Genomic DNA, 12,972 nt, shown 5'->3' with positions numbered 1-12,972 from the left:
AATAGATGAAAATATCATTTATTGTGATTAATAATTAATCTTAATTTTTTATGTAAGTGAACAGTATATTATAATGGGATAAGGAACAAAAAAATCAAACCCTCAACCTTACATCAATTAACTTAAAATCCACACAATTTTATCAATAAGCCAATCTTAATTATTACTTTTTTATTATTATAAAATGCTAACTTATCCATCAATGAGTTGCACTATGAAATCCCCTTAAGATTGTTTCTTAATTTTGTATGAAAACTTACTTTAGATAATACTAGTTTCATTTCCTACGATTTACCGGTTTATTATAGTTATAAATACAAAATAATAATAATTTGTGTAATTCAAAAATAAATATCAATTTAAATTACAAAAAATTGTTTTTTAAACCATGTGACAGTACTTGTAAAATTAAAATTTAGGGTAAATTACACTACAAGTCACCCTAAAATAATATCATTCCTATTTTGATCACTCTTTTTTTTGTGTGTGTGTGTGAATCTAATCACTCTAATTAAGATAATTGCTTGATTTGATCACTACCTTTAAAAATTCCGTTAATCCACTAACGGATTGGTAACATGCATTTTTTCAACTTTTTACCAAAGCTAGGGATCTCTCTATAATTAATCCATTTTTATTTTATTTTTTTTTTGTTTATTTGCAACATGAAGATTTCAATGGTGACATTGCTAACATTTGAATTCTCTTTAAAAAAAAAATCTAAAAAAAATGACAACGAACCATGACCATGACGCCACCTTTTTTATGAGCCCACCTACCAACATAACACCACTAACCACCTTATTGCCACTAACTACTAAGACCAGGCTAAGGTCAAATATTAAGCAAGTAGCCATTTAACCTTTAGCTTGATTGTGATAGTCAATGATAATAAGGTGATCGATGATGTTATGCTAGCAAGTGGACTCATCGAAAAGGTGGCATTATGGTTCGTTGTCGTCACCTTTATTAGATTCCCTCTTCTTAAAGAGGATTCAAATGTTGATAAAATCACCATTGGAATCTTCATGTTACAAATAAACAAAAAAAAAAGTGTTTTGAACTAATTATAGAGAGATCCCTAACTTTAATCAATAGTCTAAAAAATGTCACGTCAACAATCCGTTAATAAGTTAACGAAAATTTTAACAAAAGTGACCAATTCAAGCAATTACCACAATTAGATTGACAAAAAAAAAATTAAAGTAACCAAAATAAAAACAATACTATTTTAGAATAACATGCGATGTAATTTGCCCTAAAATTGATCATAGATAATGTATAAAATACTATCCTATTATGTATAATTATAATATTATTACTATTATTGTTTCCACGTTCCATCGGCTACACTTATACTGTTAGGAGGAAACAAATAAGTCCTAATTTTTTATTTAGTCCACAAATAATGCGGTGGAAGTATGAATGAACTAGCATACAAAAATAAAAAGAGGAGATACGATGGAAGTACGTTGGGTTAAAAGAAGAAAATGAAAACTGGTTAGGTGTGTGGGGTCTGATTTATAAGGCCGAATGTAACATCCAGGATGGTACCAACATTTCATATTCATAATCATCATCATACTCTACATTTTCAAATTAGGTATGCTTTTTTTTTTCTTCTATCTCTCTTACTCTTAAGAACCTTACCTTACCATTCGCTTCAAATCAAATATAATGCCAATGTCATCACATTTCAAAAACCTACCTTCTTTTTTTATACTCTACTTTCTCCATCTTTTTATTTTTCACAAATACTGATTCAATCAATCAAATCGAAAATTGTACAAAATATCAGTTTGAAAAAAGACAAAAAATTGAATCATACAAACTAGTTGAATCAAGAATTAATTATCTGATCAATTCAACTAGCTGATCCGATCAGCCAGTACATTGATCCAAAGAACAAGAACCAATACATTCCGGACAAAAAAAAAAAACAATTCAACCAAAATTTTCTTTTCTAGTATTTTTCTATTTTTTAAATTTTTTATTAATTTATATAATCAAACAGGAACAAACCAAGTGAACCAATAAACCAAAAACCAATGGCCTAGCTGGTCTAAACTCCTATCTACTTACAAAAGTATTGTGGTTCAGTTTTCATCCGTCAAACACAAACCTTTTATGAAGCCGTGGGCCTAAACGCTTAGGCTCATTCTTTATCAAGAGGCTAGCTCACTAAGGCCCAAATTCATTTGCCCAGTACTTAGTGGAATCCTTCAAAAGTTATCAACAGTCCATCACTACCCGTTACTCAGCAAGTGTATTTTCACCCATAAATTTATAACAACACACAATATAGACAATCAAAACCTAACTCAAACCGTAATATTCTATTTTAATTTTTTTATTGAATTTCTGATTCAAATAATAATAAAATTTGCCTGAAAAGAAGTAAAGACAATCAATAGTATATTGTGTGCTAAGTAAAAGATGCTAAAAAATCTTAATGAATAAGACAGGCTCTCAAATAGATTTCCAAGATGATGAGAAACCATGTTAGCAAAAACTTAGGATCATTTAGGGTGGAAATAGATAGACAAAAACATGGAAGTTATACCAGTGGATCTGTACCATAGGTCCATAAATAGTGTTTCATCTACTACTTAAAGCTTATCACTTACCAAGCTCCTTAAAACTTCAGAAAATTTTGCATTTAGGGACAAGAGTACAATAGCAAAAGCCCTCTCCAGCAATTACAATAAGATAGTTATTTCCATGTTTACATAGGATGACTTGAAGAAAAGGAAAATAGAACCTTTTTTTGGTATAACGAATGTGTCTTCCATATCTGTTTTACGGTTCATGAAGGCTAATTCTTTCGAGATTCATGGCTACCAGACCCAACAAAGTCATCTCCAAAGTTTGAACCCGAGTTCTTCCTTTAGGAGTGTGCCTTATCATTGCACCCAACAATTGTTGGTAAAAAAGATATAGAACTTTTAGGAATATAAGAACTAAACTCATTGACCTCATAGGTAACAAGTTTCATGCCTAAAGCCCCACTAAATATATTTGTAATCAACCACATCCTACTCTCCAGCCCTCCAGATACCTTATGTCATCAAATGTCCTTCATTACTTGCCCTTCTGTAAGGCCAATACCAATAGCAGCTCCACCTAGTTCATCTCCTGTACAACTTAAGCCAACAAGCAACGTTTCTACATTCTAGTTGCCTATTTTGCAAAGCTACTTCAAGTACCAGGAGAAAATATAGCTAAGAAAAACTCAGCACATGTCCCTATCAGCTAGCCTGTAAAGTAACTCAATTCTTGCCACACTAGACAAAACCACCTCGGTTAATAAAAGATTCAACCATAATATTAGCTTCAGGCCCTGAATTATGATGTCAATAACATTTAGTTTATAGAATTTAGCTACATATTCAACAGCTTGGAATCAATCCATCAGTACACTTGATAAGAATAGAAGATTGCTCAACTTTGTCTTCTATGATGATAATCCCATCTAAAGTTCAGCATTCTTTTCAAGCATCTTTCTCTAACATGATTCTGTACACTTCTTCATTCATAAACAGGTTAAATTGGAAATATGATTCTTGAAAACAACTTGACACATTATCCTCTTAAATATGTTCAACAAGCTCTTCACTTTGCCTGCATATAGAGAATTTCGACACACTCTTATTTCTGATAGCTTCATTAGAAGAAAATTTTATTTAAGTTAGCATCTGCTCTAGAGTATAATAATGTAAACTTAATAATCCACAAGAAACCCAAGTAGTAAAAAGATTTTCAGCAGCAATTTGTCAGATTAATCTTCTTAATATACGCATTGCTAACATTACTAAAACTTTAACATAAGGCAACATATATATAGATTTGATCAAAAAGAGAGGGCAGCAAATAACGCTAATCATGTAAGCATGAACTCAAACACTTCACCATTAGAACTTATTAAATTACCAAAAGTAACCCATACAATCTATCAGCTACAAAGGGGGCAAAGGACCAGACCGTTCTCATTGCAGTCCGTACACCTGACCACCACCGTCCTCCTACCCTCCTCCGCCGCCGCCGCCATCTTACAGCTACCGTTGCAACGAAAACACGGCAAGAACTTCACATCTCCACAGCCATCACAAACCTCCCCTGCTTTTTTCTTCGGCAGCCCATTAATTAAATCCCCAAACCAACCTTCGTCCACAATCTTCATCACTTGTTCGGCTCCCCCAATGTACCTTCCCTGAATAAAAACCTGAGGCGGCGTCGTTTGGTTCGTCGCTTTCATCAATTCCCGTAACTCTTCTTTGAACCCTCGATCCATCGAAATGTCCCGTTCGCATATAACAACCCCGTAACTCTCAATCGCTGATCTAACCGCATTGCAGTCTTCAAACGTCTTACGGATACCCCTTAACGTCGTCGTATAAATCACCACTCTGTTTTCTCCGTTCGGTGGGCATATATTCTCAAACTTGTCCAGCGGCGATGGTTTCGAAATGGCGTCGCTTCCAGAATCGTATTTGTGTAGCGATGAAAAAGGAGTTTTCGCGACGGCGCCGTTTTTTTTAAAATTAGGATCGGCGTTTTCCTTTTCGGGTAACACCGTGATTGGGAAACGGAAGCTGTCAGCCTGGAATTTATCCAGCAGGGAAGATCGGGAAACCGGCGGTGTCGAAACGCTGCCGTTTTTGCCAACATTAGGGTTTGAGTTTTCCTTGTTTGGAATCGGGGAGAAACGGAAGCTGTCGGCATCGAGACCGGACATGAGCTCCCAAGAGTTAATGACTTCGGGTCGGGTAGGGACGGGTCTAGGCTCCGACCAGAGAGATTTGGACTCACTGAAGGTGGACCCGGAGGTGAAAGATGGCTGTGGAGAGGGCGGCGTAGTAGTGGAATGCGATGGCGGATCAAGAGTGAGCAGCCCATACGTAGTGGAAGTGAGGGAGACGATGTGGTTACCAAATGCTGAGCTACCGAGTTGAGTAAACTCGTCGTCCCGGTTCAGTAAATTAGATGAAACGCAACCCATCGCCACCAAAAGAGAGGAAAACAGGAAGAGAGAGAAAAGGAAAGATACAGGAAATTACTTTTAGTTTAGAAGCTTGGAAAGAATGAGAGTAAGAGGAGAATAATATAAAATAAAAAAGAAGAAGAAGAAGAAGAAAGAAAACAGGATAATTAATTGACTGAAGTGTAAATTAATTTAAATTCAAAAAATGGGGTTTAAAGCATTCTGGAATATGTTTAAGAAGTAGAAAAGAGAGAGGGAGTGAGATTCAAATTTAATTTGGTGGGAGGAAGCGTTTGGCAGATGGCACCCTAGCTTTGGGCGCTAAAACTTATTAATTCAAATTAAAAATGAGTAGTCATGTGTCCGTGGTTAATGGGCAAAAGCTCCTTCCTCACGTTTCTCATTAATTTCGGGTATTCATGGCTATTCTTGTTGAGAATTGTAATTCTATATATTTTTATCTCAATGAAAAAATCTTTTTCTAATATTCCCTAACAGTTAGTTTCCACTATTTTTATCTTTCCTTTTGCTTGTTTTTCCAATCCTATTAAAAGCAATGCAGTAGTATAATAGGCCTTTCCTTAAATGCGTATTTCATTTGGAAATTTATTACAAATATACATACCACTTAAAACCAGCATTAGCAGCTCTCCATACAAAGTAGAAACTGCAAACAAGGAACTAAATAAGAAGGCATAAATTTTTGTATTTGTAGTTACAGATGGCTATCAAATTCACAAATGTGAATGAAAGTTTCAATGTTACCCTATCAACTTCCGAAGAGGAAAATGGCATTAAAAAAAAAAAAAAAAAGAATGGATTAGCACAGTACTTTATTAACATTGTTACCAATTTTGATGATCTTCTACTCAACTTCCCGGTTGATCCCCTGCACCAGTTTCTTCAATCGTTCTCCATATATATATATATATATATAATTTTGTTCTCTATGAATGCTTTCACAGTTCAAACTCATCTTCTAGCTTCAACTGTTCTGCAGCAGCCTCTTCCTCCTCATCATCAATAACAAAATACGGGTTATGTGGCTCTGGTTTGAATTTATACCCAGTAAACACATAAAATGCGAGAGTGGCCACTTCCCCGGCCACCATACTGGTCCAAAGATATTTATATGATGTAATCGTCACCAAAGCATAGACCACAACTCGAGTAAAGTAAATATAGCAGATAACCACAATGTAATATTGCCTAAACAGTGTCAACTTCATCAAATTCACCGCAGCTTTGCCATCCGTCTTAGCTGCCTCTCGCAAGTTCTTAATCGACCAAACAATCGGGAACAATACCGCGCAACAACAAACAACGTCAACGAGCAAAAACACCTGTTTCCACACCATCCAATCGTGACCGAAAGGTCCGGTCTCATCGATAACAATCTGGGCAACATTAGCTACAACCTGAAGTGGAATCACAATCATCAACACATTCTTTTCCTTGTCCTGCAAGTAAGGTTTCAAAAACGACCACCCAGTACCAATCAAAACGATTAACGTAAAAAGCATTACTCCTTTCAAGAAACTGAATATGTAAAACAAAACATCCCAACCATGAGCGCTTCCGGTTCGTTTAATATACGATTTATCCTCTGCTTCACATAGCAGATTAACCGCTTTTAAAATAATCACAGCCAACATAAATAAATGGATTCTAAAAACGGTGAGTCGTTTTAAATAAAGCACGTAAATCCAAATCCCTGCCAATGTGAAATAAACGAGGGCGAAAATGAAGTAAACCCTAGGGAGAATAGTTTTCCCGGCGGAGAGATAATCACGATGTTTTTCCTTTCCGTCGAGATTGTACATCGCCGATCGGACATCCATTGATACTTTGACATGACTCAAACAGTTAGCGAAGACGAGCGTGTATTGATCGGCGGTGTTCTCTTGGTAAACGGTGTTGAAACTATTAGATTTCCCTTTAAGCTGTTTGAATTCGAAGACGAGTTTAACGAAATCGGAATTGAGAGGGCAGTTGATATACCCGTCTTCGATTTGTAATAACACTTGCATCCAAGCGTCCCGCGTGCAGAGAAAGAACCCGACCTTAGACATGTCGAGATCCGGGTTCTGGTTCGAGAGCGCAATGTTGGAGACATTGAGCTCGAGGCGACCGGTGTGGGTGAAGCCGAACTCGTCGAAAGGGATTATAGGACGGTCATCGTGGCGGATCTCTGTTAAGCGGATCTCAGCGTAACAAAATGAAACGAAAAGGGAGACCAAAAGGAAAGATAAACAACATGGATAAATCGCCATGGGAGGAGAAATGGAAGAAAAAAAATTATGGTTTGTGTAGATCTGATACAAATATCATCAGATCTAACAAATTGTTTCCAAGCGATGGTCGAGAATTTTAAGCTTCCGAAAATTACAAATTTAGAACTTGGTTTTTTTTTTTTTATATGAACTGCCAAAAACAACCAGTTTGAAGTGACTGTTTTTCTCGTACATGGTACGGGTATTATGGTAACTTTCTATCCTGAAATCTGTTTAAACTTTAAACACGTGTTTAATTGCAATGGAAAAATATTATCTTCATCCTTTTTCTGATTGTCAATTGGTCGCTTTCACTCCCTATATCTTCATCTCTTTAGTTTTAGGGTAAACTGCAAAAATAGTCACTTTTGTTTGTTTCAGGTTACATTTTAGTCACTTATGTTTGAAATGTTACATTTTAGTTACTTATGTTATTATTTTGTTACAAAATGATCACTCTTCCGTTAAGTTCCGTTATCTCCCTAACAGTAATCCTACGTGGCAGTTCAATTAGATTTTAAGTACCAACATTAGATTTTAAGTGCCAACTTGAATTTCCTAATGGGATGAGAATAGATTTTTTATTAAATAAATTTAATTAATTAAAATTTTAAACCTTAAATCTTAGTTAAAAAACCATTCATCTCCCTCTTTTTTTTAGTTTTCTTTTTCAATTGACTAAAAAAGTTATTATCGTCAAAAAATTTTATTCACGTACGAAAACAAAAGAGGATTCAATGGAGGGTCCAAGTATGTCCTCTTCACCGATAAATTTATGTTCTAAAACTCAAAATGAAGTGGTTGTCGACAAATAAGAAGATGGTAATCATTTTTGTTCCTAATCATTGTATTTTCCAATTCTTCACGTTCTTGAATAATTAGTTTCTCAATCCTATTTTTTTATCCAATCGACTTGTTTGTTCACAATCCCTTTGTGGGTATCCCTTTTTTCTTATTTGAAATTCTTTTAGTTGTTAATATTCATATCAAGAATTTTAATTTAGGATTTTCATTAAACAATAAAAAATCCAATCTTTTGTTTTTCAGTATTGAATAAAAGAGATAGAGGAGTGCAAAGAAGACATACCTAAACCCTCCATTGAATCCATCTTTATGAAGTAGTCAATTTGATTTCAACTATTTTGATCTTAATAATAGTTTTCCAATCAAATGAAAAAAAAAACCATTGAAAAAAGAAGAGACAGAAGAAAAATTAAAAAGATGAAATGAACAGATTTTTTTGTTAAGGTTTAGGTTTAAAAATTTTAATTAATTAAATTTTTTAATTAAAAATCTATTTTCGTCCTTAGAAATCCAAGTTGGCATCTAAAATCTAGTTGGACTGCCACGTAGGATTATCGTTAGAGAGATAACGGAACTTAACGGTAGAGTGATCACTTCGTAACAAAATAGTAACATAAGTGACTAAAACGTAACATTTCAAACATAAGTGACTAAAATGTAACCTGAGGCAAACAAAAGTGACTATTTTGTAGATTACCCTTAGTTTTAATACCATAAGTTTTAATTTAATTATTCTTAAGTTAGATATTTTTAAAATAAAAATTTTATGTGAACAATACTACACAAATGTAAGTCAAATAAAAATATTAAATCTAGAATCATAAGTTTTATCACCATTGTTTCATAATAATAGATTGATAGTCTCTTATTTTTTAGTTAATTGTATCAAATATTCCCAAACTATGAACCTCATCTTAAATTGATTCCTAAACTTTAAATCATTCTAATTACATTCTAAATTATCGATGTCATAGTAATTAGACCCATTGTTACTAAAATTGTTAATTTAACTATTAAATGACATATCGATTTTATATGATATAATTTAAAATGGAAAAAATTGTAAAAAGTAATGCCTTAAAATTCTTACTTTACTTTTAAAAGTTATGCAACAACATTTTGTTTCATTTCAAATTTAGCTACTTAAGATTTGACAAGTCATTTAACAGTTAAATTTAATAACAAAAGGACTTAATTGATATAAAACCAATACACTACAGCAAAACTGACTTTTAGCGGCGTTTTTTTAGGCCTTTAGCGGCGCTTTTACACGCCGCTAAAACACTTTGCGGCGCTTTTTACAAGCACCACAAAAAACGCCGCTATAGATGCCGCCACAAAACTTTGCAACGTTTATTTTTAAAAAGGCCGCTAAAGGTTATAGCCTTTAGCGGCGCTCTTCCCACAAACGACGCTAAAGGTCATGGCCTTTAGCGGCGCTTTTCCAAAAACGCCGCTAAAGGTTATAAAATTTTAAAAAAAAATAAAATATTATAAAGGTCATGAAAAATATAAAAAAATTAAATTTCATTATCAAAATATTGAGAAGAATAATATCCATGATATAAATATAAAAATTTTCTATTAAAATTCTTAACTTTAAAACTAAATATAAAAATTAATGAATTTAAATTTAATACATAAACATTGATTCAATATGTAATTTAATACATAAAAAACACACACAGAGACACACTCACAAAGTATTACTATTTCTAAAACAATATTCATCCTGGTGAGAAAAGAATGCCAAATCATCATCACCTCTCATTAATCAAAGGAAAAAGATCAGAAAAGAAGAAGAAACAATATACAACAGAGGGCTGGTTCAAGCTTAGATGAAGCCAAAGTATTGCAATGCCTGCATATAACTTAGAGAAGTCCTTTGATGCTTTCAATTCAACCGCCAGAGAATCCAAAACACTAGAATAGAAAGCCAAATATGCACCTGTAAGCCAAAGTTAGGCCAATAAGGAAATCACTTAAATGACCCTCAAAGCCACATATGTCAAAGCACATTATCTGATCTCTTTGAATTATGATATGGAAAGATAAATTTTTAATAATGCCACCATAAAGCAAGAATCAGAATTTGTTTCGACAAAAGTCATTGATCATGTAATTAATCATGTAATCAGAATTTATGTATATAATCAATGACTTTACCTTTGGCAAACATGGTGATCAAGGAGTTGGTAAATGATTGATAAGAGTGATAAAGCTTTAAATCAGTAATCAAACCAAATATATTTCTAAACCAACTAAAAGGACTATAGAAGGACCAATACGAATGAGAAAAACCACACCAAATATTTTGAGAAACTTGAATGAACAAATAACATTAAAAACTTCCACATGATGGACCAAAAAATAACAATGGGCATATTATTCTTAAGAGTATTTCCTTCTCTTCATGGTTGTTTAAAGCAGAACAAAATACTTAATATATTGGAACATGTGCTCCATGAACTTTTAACAAAGGTTTTTTCTTTTCCTATTCTTTTTACATTCTAATTCATATGCATACAAAATACTTTTGGCATCATGGCAAGCGATAAAGCCATGAGAGTGAGGCTCCATGAACACATTCTGAAACTTCCCTAGTTTAAACTCAAATGTATACACAAGTTTCACAAACCTGAGTTTTAGCACTAATCCATGAGTCTCCCCATCCATATATGCCATGATTGCGGACAAGCACGTAGCTTGTTTTAGGATAGGCTTCAATCAAAAATGTTAAAGTTAACTTCATTAGAATGAAAGCACACTGAAATGAATTGCTAGTGAACTGCAATGAAGACAACATGTTCTTATTAGCAAAATGGTACTAGGAAATAGAAACACTTAGCCTTCATTGATGTATGGTATTTGATTATCTTATTCAGTTACATGAACATTTTATGGTCATCATAAAATAAGTCTCTTTATCGCTATTGAAAAGATCAATGCAGAAGAAACATACAGCTTTAGCAAGAGAATCAGTGAGCTCATTTTCATAAGCTGTGTTCTCGATAATTGGGATCACAAGTTCTTCGTAGTAACCATGTCCTTTGATTCCTTTTATCATTTCCATATGAGTGACCTGCAAACATCTAAAAGAGAAAAAGTAAAACAATCACTAAAATAACACAGATGTGAGCAGTAAAGAAAGAATTTAAAGTGAGAGAAATAGAGAGACACAGTTTAGAATAATATTACAGTCAACAATAACTTACACGAAACTCTTTCAAATGTGGATTGATCATTGTTGCAAGACAGAATTCCATTCCGTGATGTGGATAATGTTTGACATTACGCATATGATATGCCTGAATTAAGAGGAAAAAAGAATACTGGTGACAAATAGCAGTACTACTTCGACTCCTTAACAAACCACGTAATCAACAACTACCCTTTGGGTAAAAGTATTAATAAGAATCTAAGTAGTTAACGAGTTGTATTCCAGATTGGTAAAACAAAATTATGTCAACCAATTGCAGAATGTAACAGATAAAGTAACAAATAGGATTTAATTTTACAATGAAAATTTTAACAATTTAGTCGTAACAACCACAAGAATATACATCATTTTACACCCTCCACCAAGTTTTCAGTTCCAATAGGATCAAGAGCACCTAAATTAGATGAGAGCTAAATCTGTAGGTTATCAATTTGTGTCTGAGATATTTAATCTATTTTTGCACCAAAGCAAGTGAGACTTGGCCATCTTCTGATTTCAATCCAATTGTAGTTTCTCTTGTATGGTTTTCCTACAAAAACACAAATAATAGTTACCTTCATGAAAAGCGAAGCACAATCAGAGCATTTAGAAGGCTTATGAGGGTATGGCTTTGGAGAAGGTGAAGATATGATAGCCCCATCTCTTGATAATATATACATGTCCTCTGGTTTCATTCTCTCCTTTTGGACACCTATCAAATTACCAAGTCAAAAACCCATAGGTAAGCTATTCTAGAAGACAATACAAACAGTATCTCTTAAACAAGATGCAAATGAATAAATAAACATATAATTGAAGATGAATGTCAACACACAAAATGCAATGAAAGACAAGTTCTATCCATGTATCGCTCTCATCAAGCAAGTAATAGTAATGGTATCCACAGATTCATATGGTCGGAGCAAAATCAACACTCAAAATAGCAAAAGAAATGGCATCTCAAGCTAATGGAAAAAAGAACAAACATTTGGGCTTGAAAAGCATATACCAAGTAGCCAAAAAGGCCATAAAAAGGGAGAAAGTTTGAGCTAAGATTAACCACAGCCCAGATATCAAAGTCATTCATGCTTGATAATAATATCCAAAAGCAAGAGTGTGAAGGAAAACAAAGAAGTGAGCTAATCAGCAACAGCTAAATTACTAAATCCTCGTGATTAATAATAATAAAAAATACAAACCCAGCAAAGATTTCTAAATACGCAGAAAAAATAAACATTCTAGCATATCAGTAGAAATGATAGAAGCAACAAACCCAGAGAAACTACTCATCCGCCAGGAAACGCATAGCGAACGTAACTCCTGCCGCTTCCCTTTCCTTCATTGACCGAGCTCTTGACATCCAACAAACTACGGTCTCGCTCAACTAGAATCGCCGCAACTTGTGGAATCCTATTCCTCAAAAATAATTCTTGTTCTTGTTGAAGGCCTTCTCGCTAACTAGTTCATTCGCTTCGTTGGCGATCTTTTCGCATGCATAAAAGGTACAACTTCAAAACTTTACTTAGTCTCTTCACATCTTCCATATATCCTGTTATTTCGAGGAATCATGTCATCTGTAGTCGCCGCCTTCTTATTCACCGTTAGAGAGTCCCCTCCACCTCCGTGTTTTGTACATCTAGATCGGAGATAACCTCAACGCCTTCACACAGTGCCACGGCTTCACCGCAAAAGGCTTAGAAATCCTCTCATGTCAA

At 34.0% G+C, this 12,972-nt stretch overlaps 2 protein-coding genes and 1 long non-coding RNA gene across 5 annotated transcripts; all 3 read right to left on the bottom strand.

Annotated features, from left to right (window-relative positions):
• Positions 1–3,301: 3,301 nt before the first annotated feature.
• LOC108471254 (uncharacterized protein At5g39865-like) lies at positions 3,302–5,310 on the bottom strand. Of its 2 annotated transcripts, XM_017772883.2 has the most exons (2): positions 3,982–5,310; positions 3,302–3,621 (listed from the first exon to the last, which is right to left on the bottom strand). In XM_017772883.2, the coding sequence occupies exons 1-2, from the start codon at positions 4,997–4,999 to the stop codon at positions 3,533–3,535; spliced, it is 1,107 nt and encodes a 368-aa protein (XP_017628372.1). In that variant the 5' UTR covers positions 5,000–5,310; the 3' UTR covers positions 3,302–3,532. The 2 variants fall into 2 exon arrangements, with proteins under 2 accessions (XP_017628372.1, XP_017628373.1); XM_017772884.2 differs by lacking the exon at positions 3,302–3,621 and having other exon boundaries at positions 3,746–5,306.
• A 247-nt stretch (positions 5,311–5,557) lies between these two features.
• On the bottom strand, positions 5,558–7,459 carry LOC108472671 (protein CANDIDATE G-PROTEIN COUPLED RECEPTOR 7-like). Of its 2 annotated transcripts, none has more exons than XM_053028219.1 (2): positions 5,814–7,459; positions 5,558–5,648 (listed from the first exon to the last, which is right to left on the bottom strand). In XM_053028219.1, exon 1 carries the CDS (start codon positions 7,252–7,254, stop codon positions 5,941–5,943), a length of 1,314 nt encoding a protein of 437 aa, XP_052884179.1. In that variant the 5' UTR covers positions 7,255–7,459; the 3' UTR covers positions 5,558–5,648; positions 5,814–5,940. The 2 variants fall into 2 exon arrangements, with proteins under 2 accessions (XP_052884179.1, XP_052884180.1); XM_053028220.1 differs by having other exon boundaries at positions 5,831–7,459.
• A 2,176-nt stretch (positions 7,460–9,635) lies between these two features.
• LOC108472026 (uncharacterized) lies at positions 9,636–10,787 on the bottom strand. Its single transcript, XR_008285933.1, has 2 exons — positions 10,697–10,787; positions 9,636–10,006 (listed from the first exon to the last, which is right to left on the bottom strand). It is a non-coding gene; the product is annotated as an uncharacterized LOC108472026 (long non-coding RNA).
• Between the last annotated feature and the right edge of the window lie 2,185 nt (positions 10,788–12,972).

This window comes from Gossypium arboreum, chromosome 1 (genome assembly GCF_025698485.1).
Source record: "Gossypium arboreum isolate Shixiya-1 chromosome 1, ASM2569848v2, whole genome shotgun sequence".
Classification (NCBI taxonomy): domain Eukaryota; kingdom Viridiplantae; phylum Streptophyta; class Magnoliopsida; order Malvales; family Malvaceae; genus Gossypium; species Gossypium arboreum.
The sequence above is the reverse complement of the archived record's forward strand: the minus strand, read 5'-3'. Positions and strand labels throughout refer to the sequence as shown.

Coding starts and splice junctions, on each gene's coding strand:
- LOC108471254 (XM_017772883.2), bottom strand. CDS start 4,999: ATGGGTTGCGTTTCATCTAATTTACTGAACCGGGACGACGAGTTTACT. Junction 3,622..3,981: donor TACGGACTGCAATGAGAACG/GTCTGGTCCTTT, acceptor CTCTATATGCAG/GCAAAGTGAAGAGCTTGTTG.
- LOC108472671 (XM_053028219.1), bottom strand. CDS start 7,254: ATGGCGATTTATCCATGTTGTTTATCTTTCCTTTTGGTCTCCCTTTTC.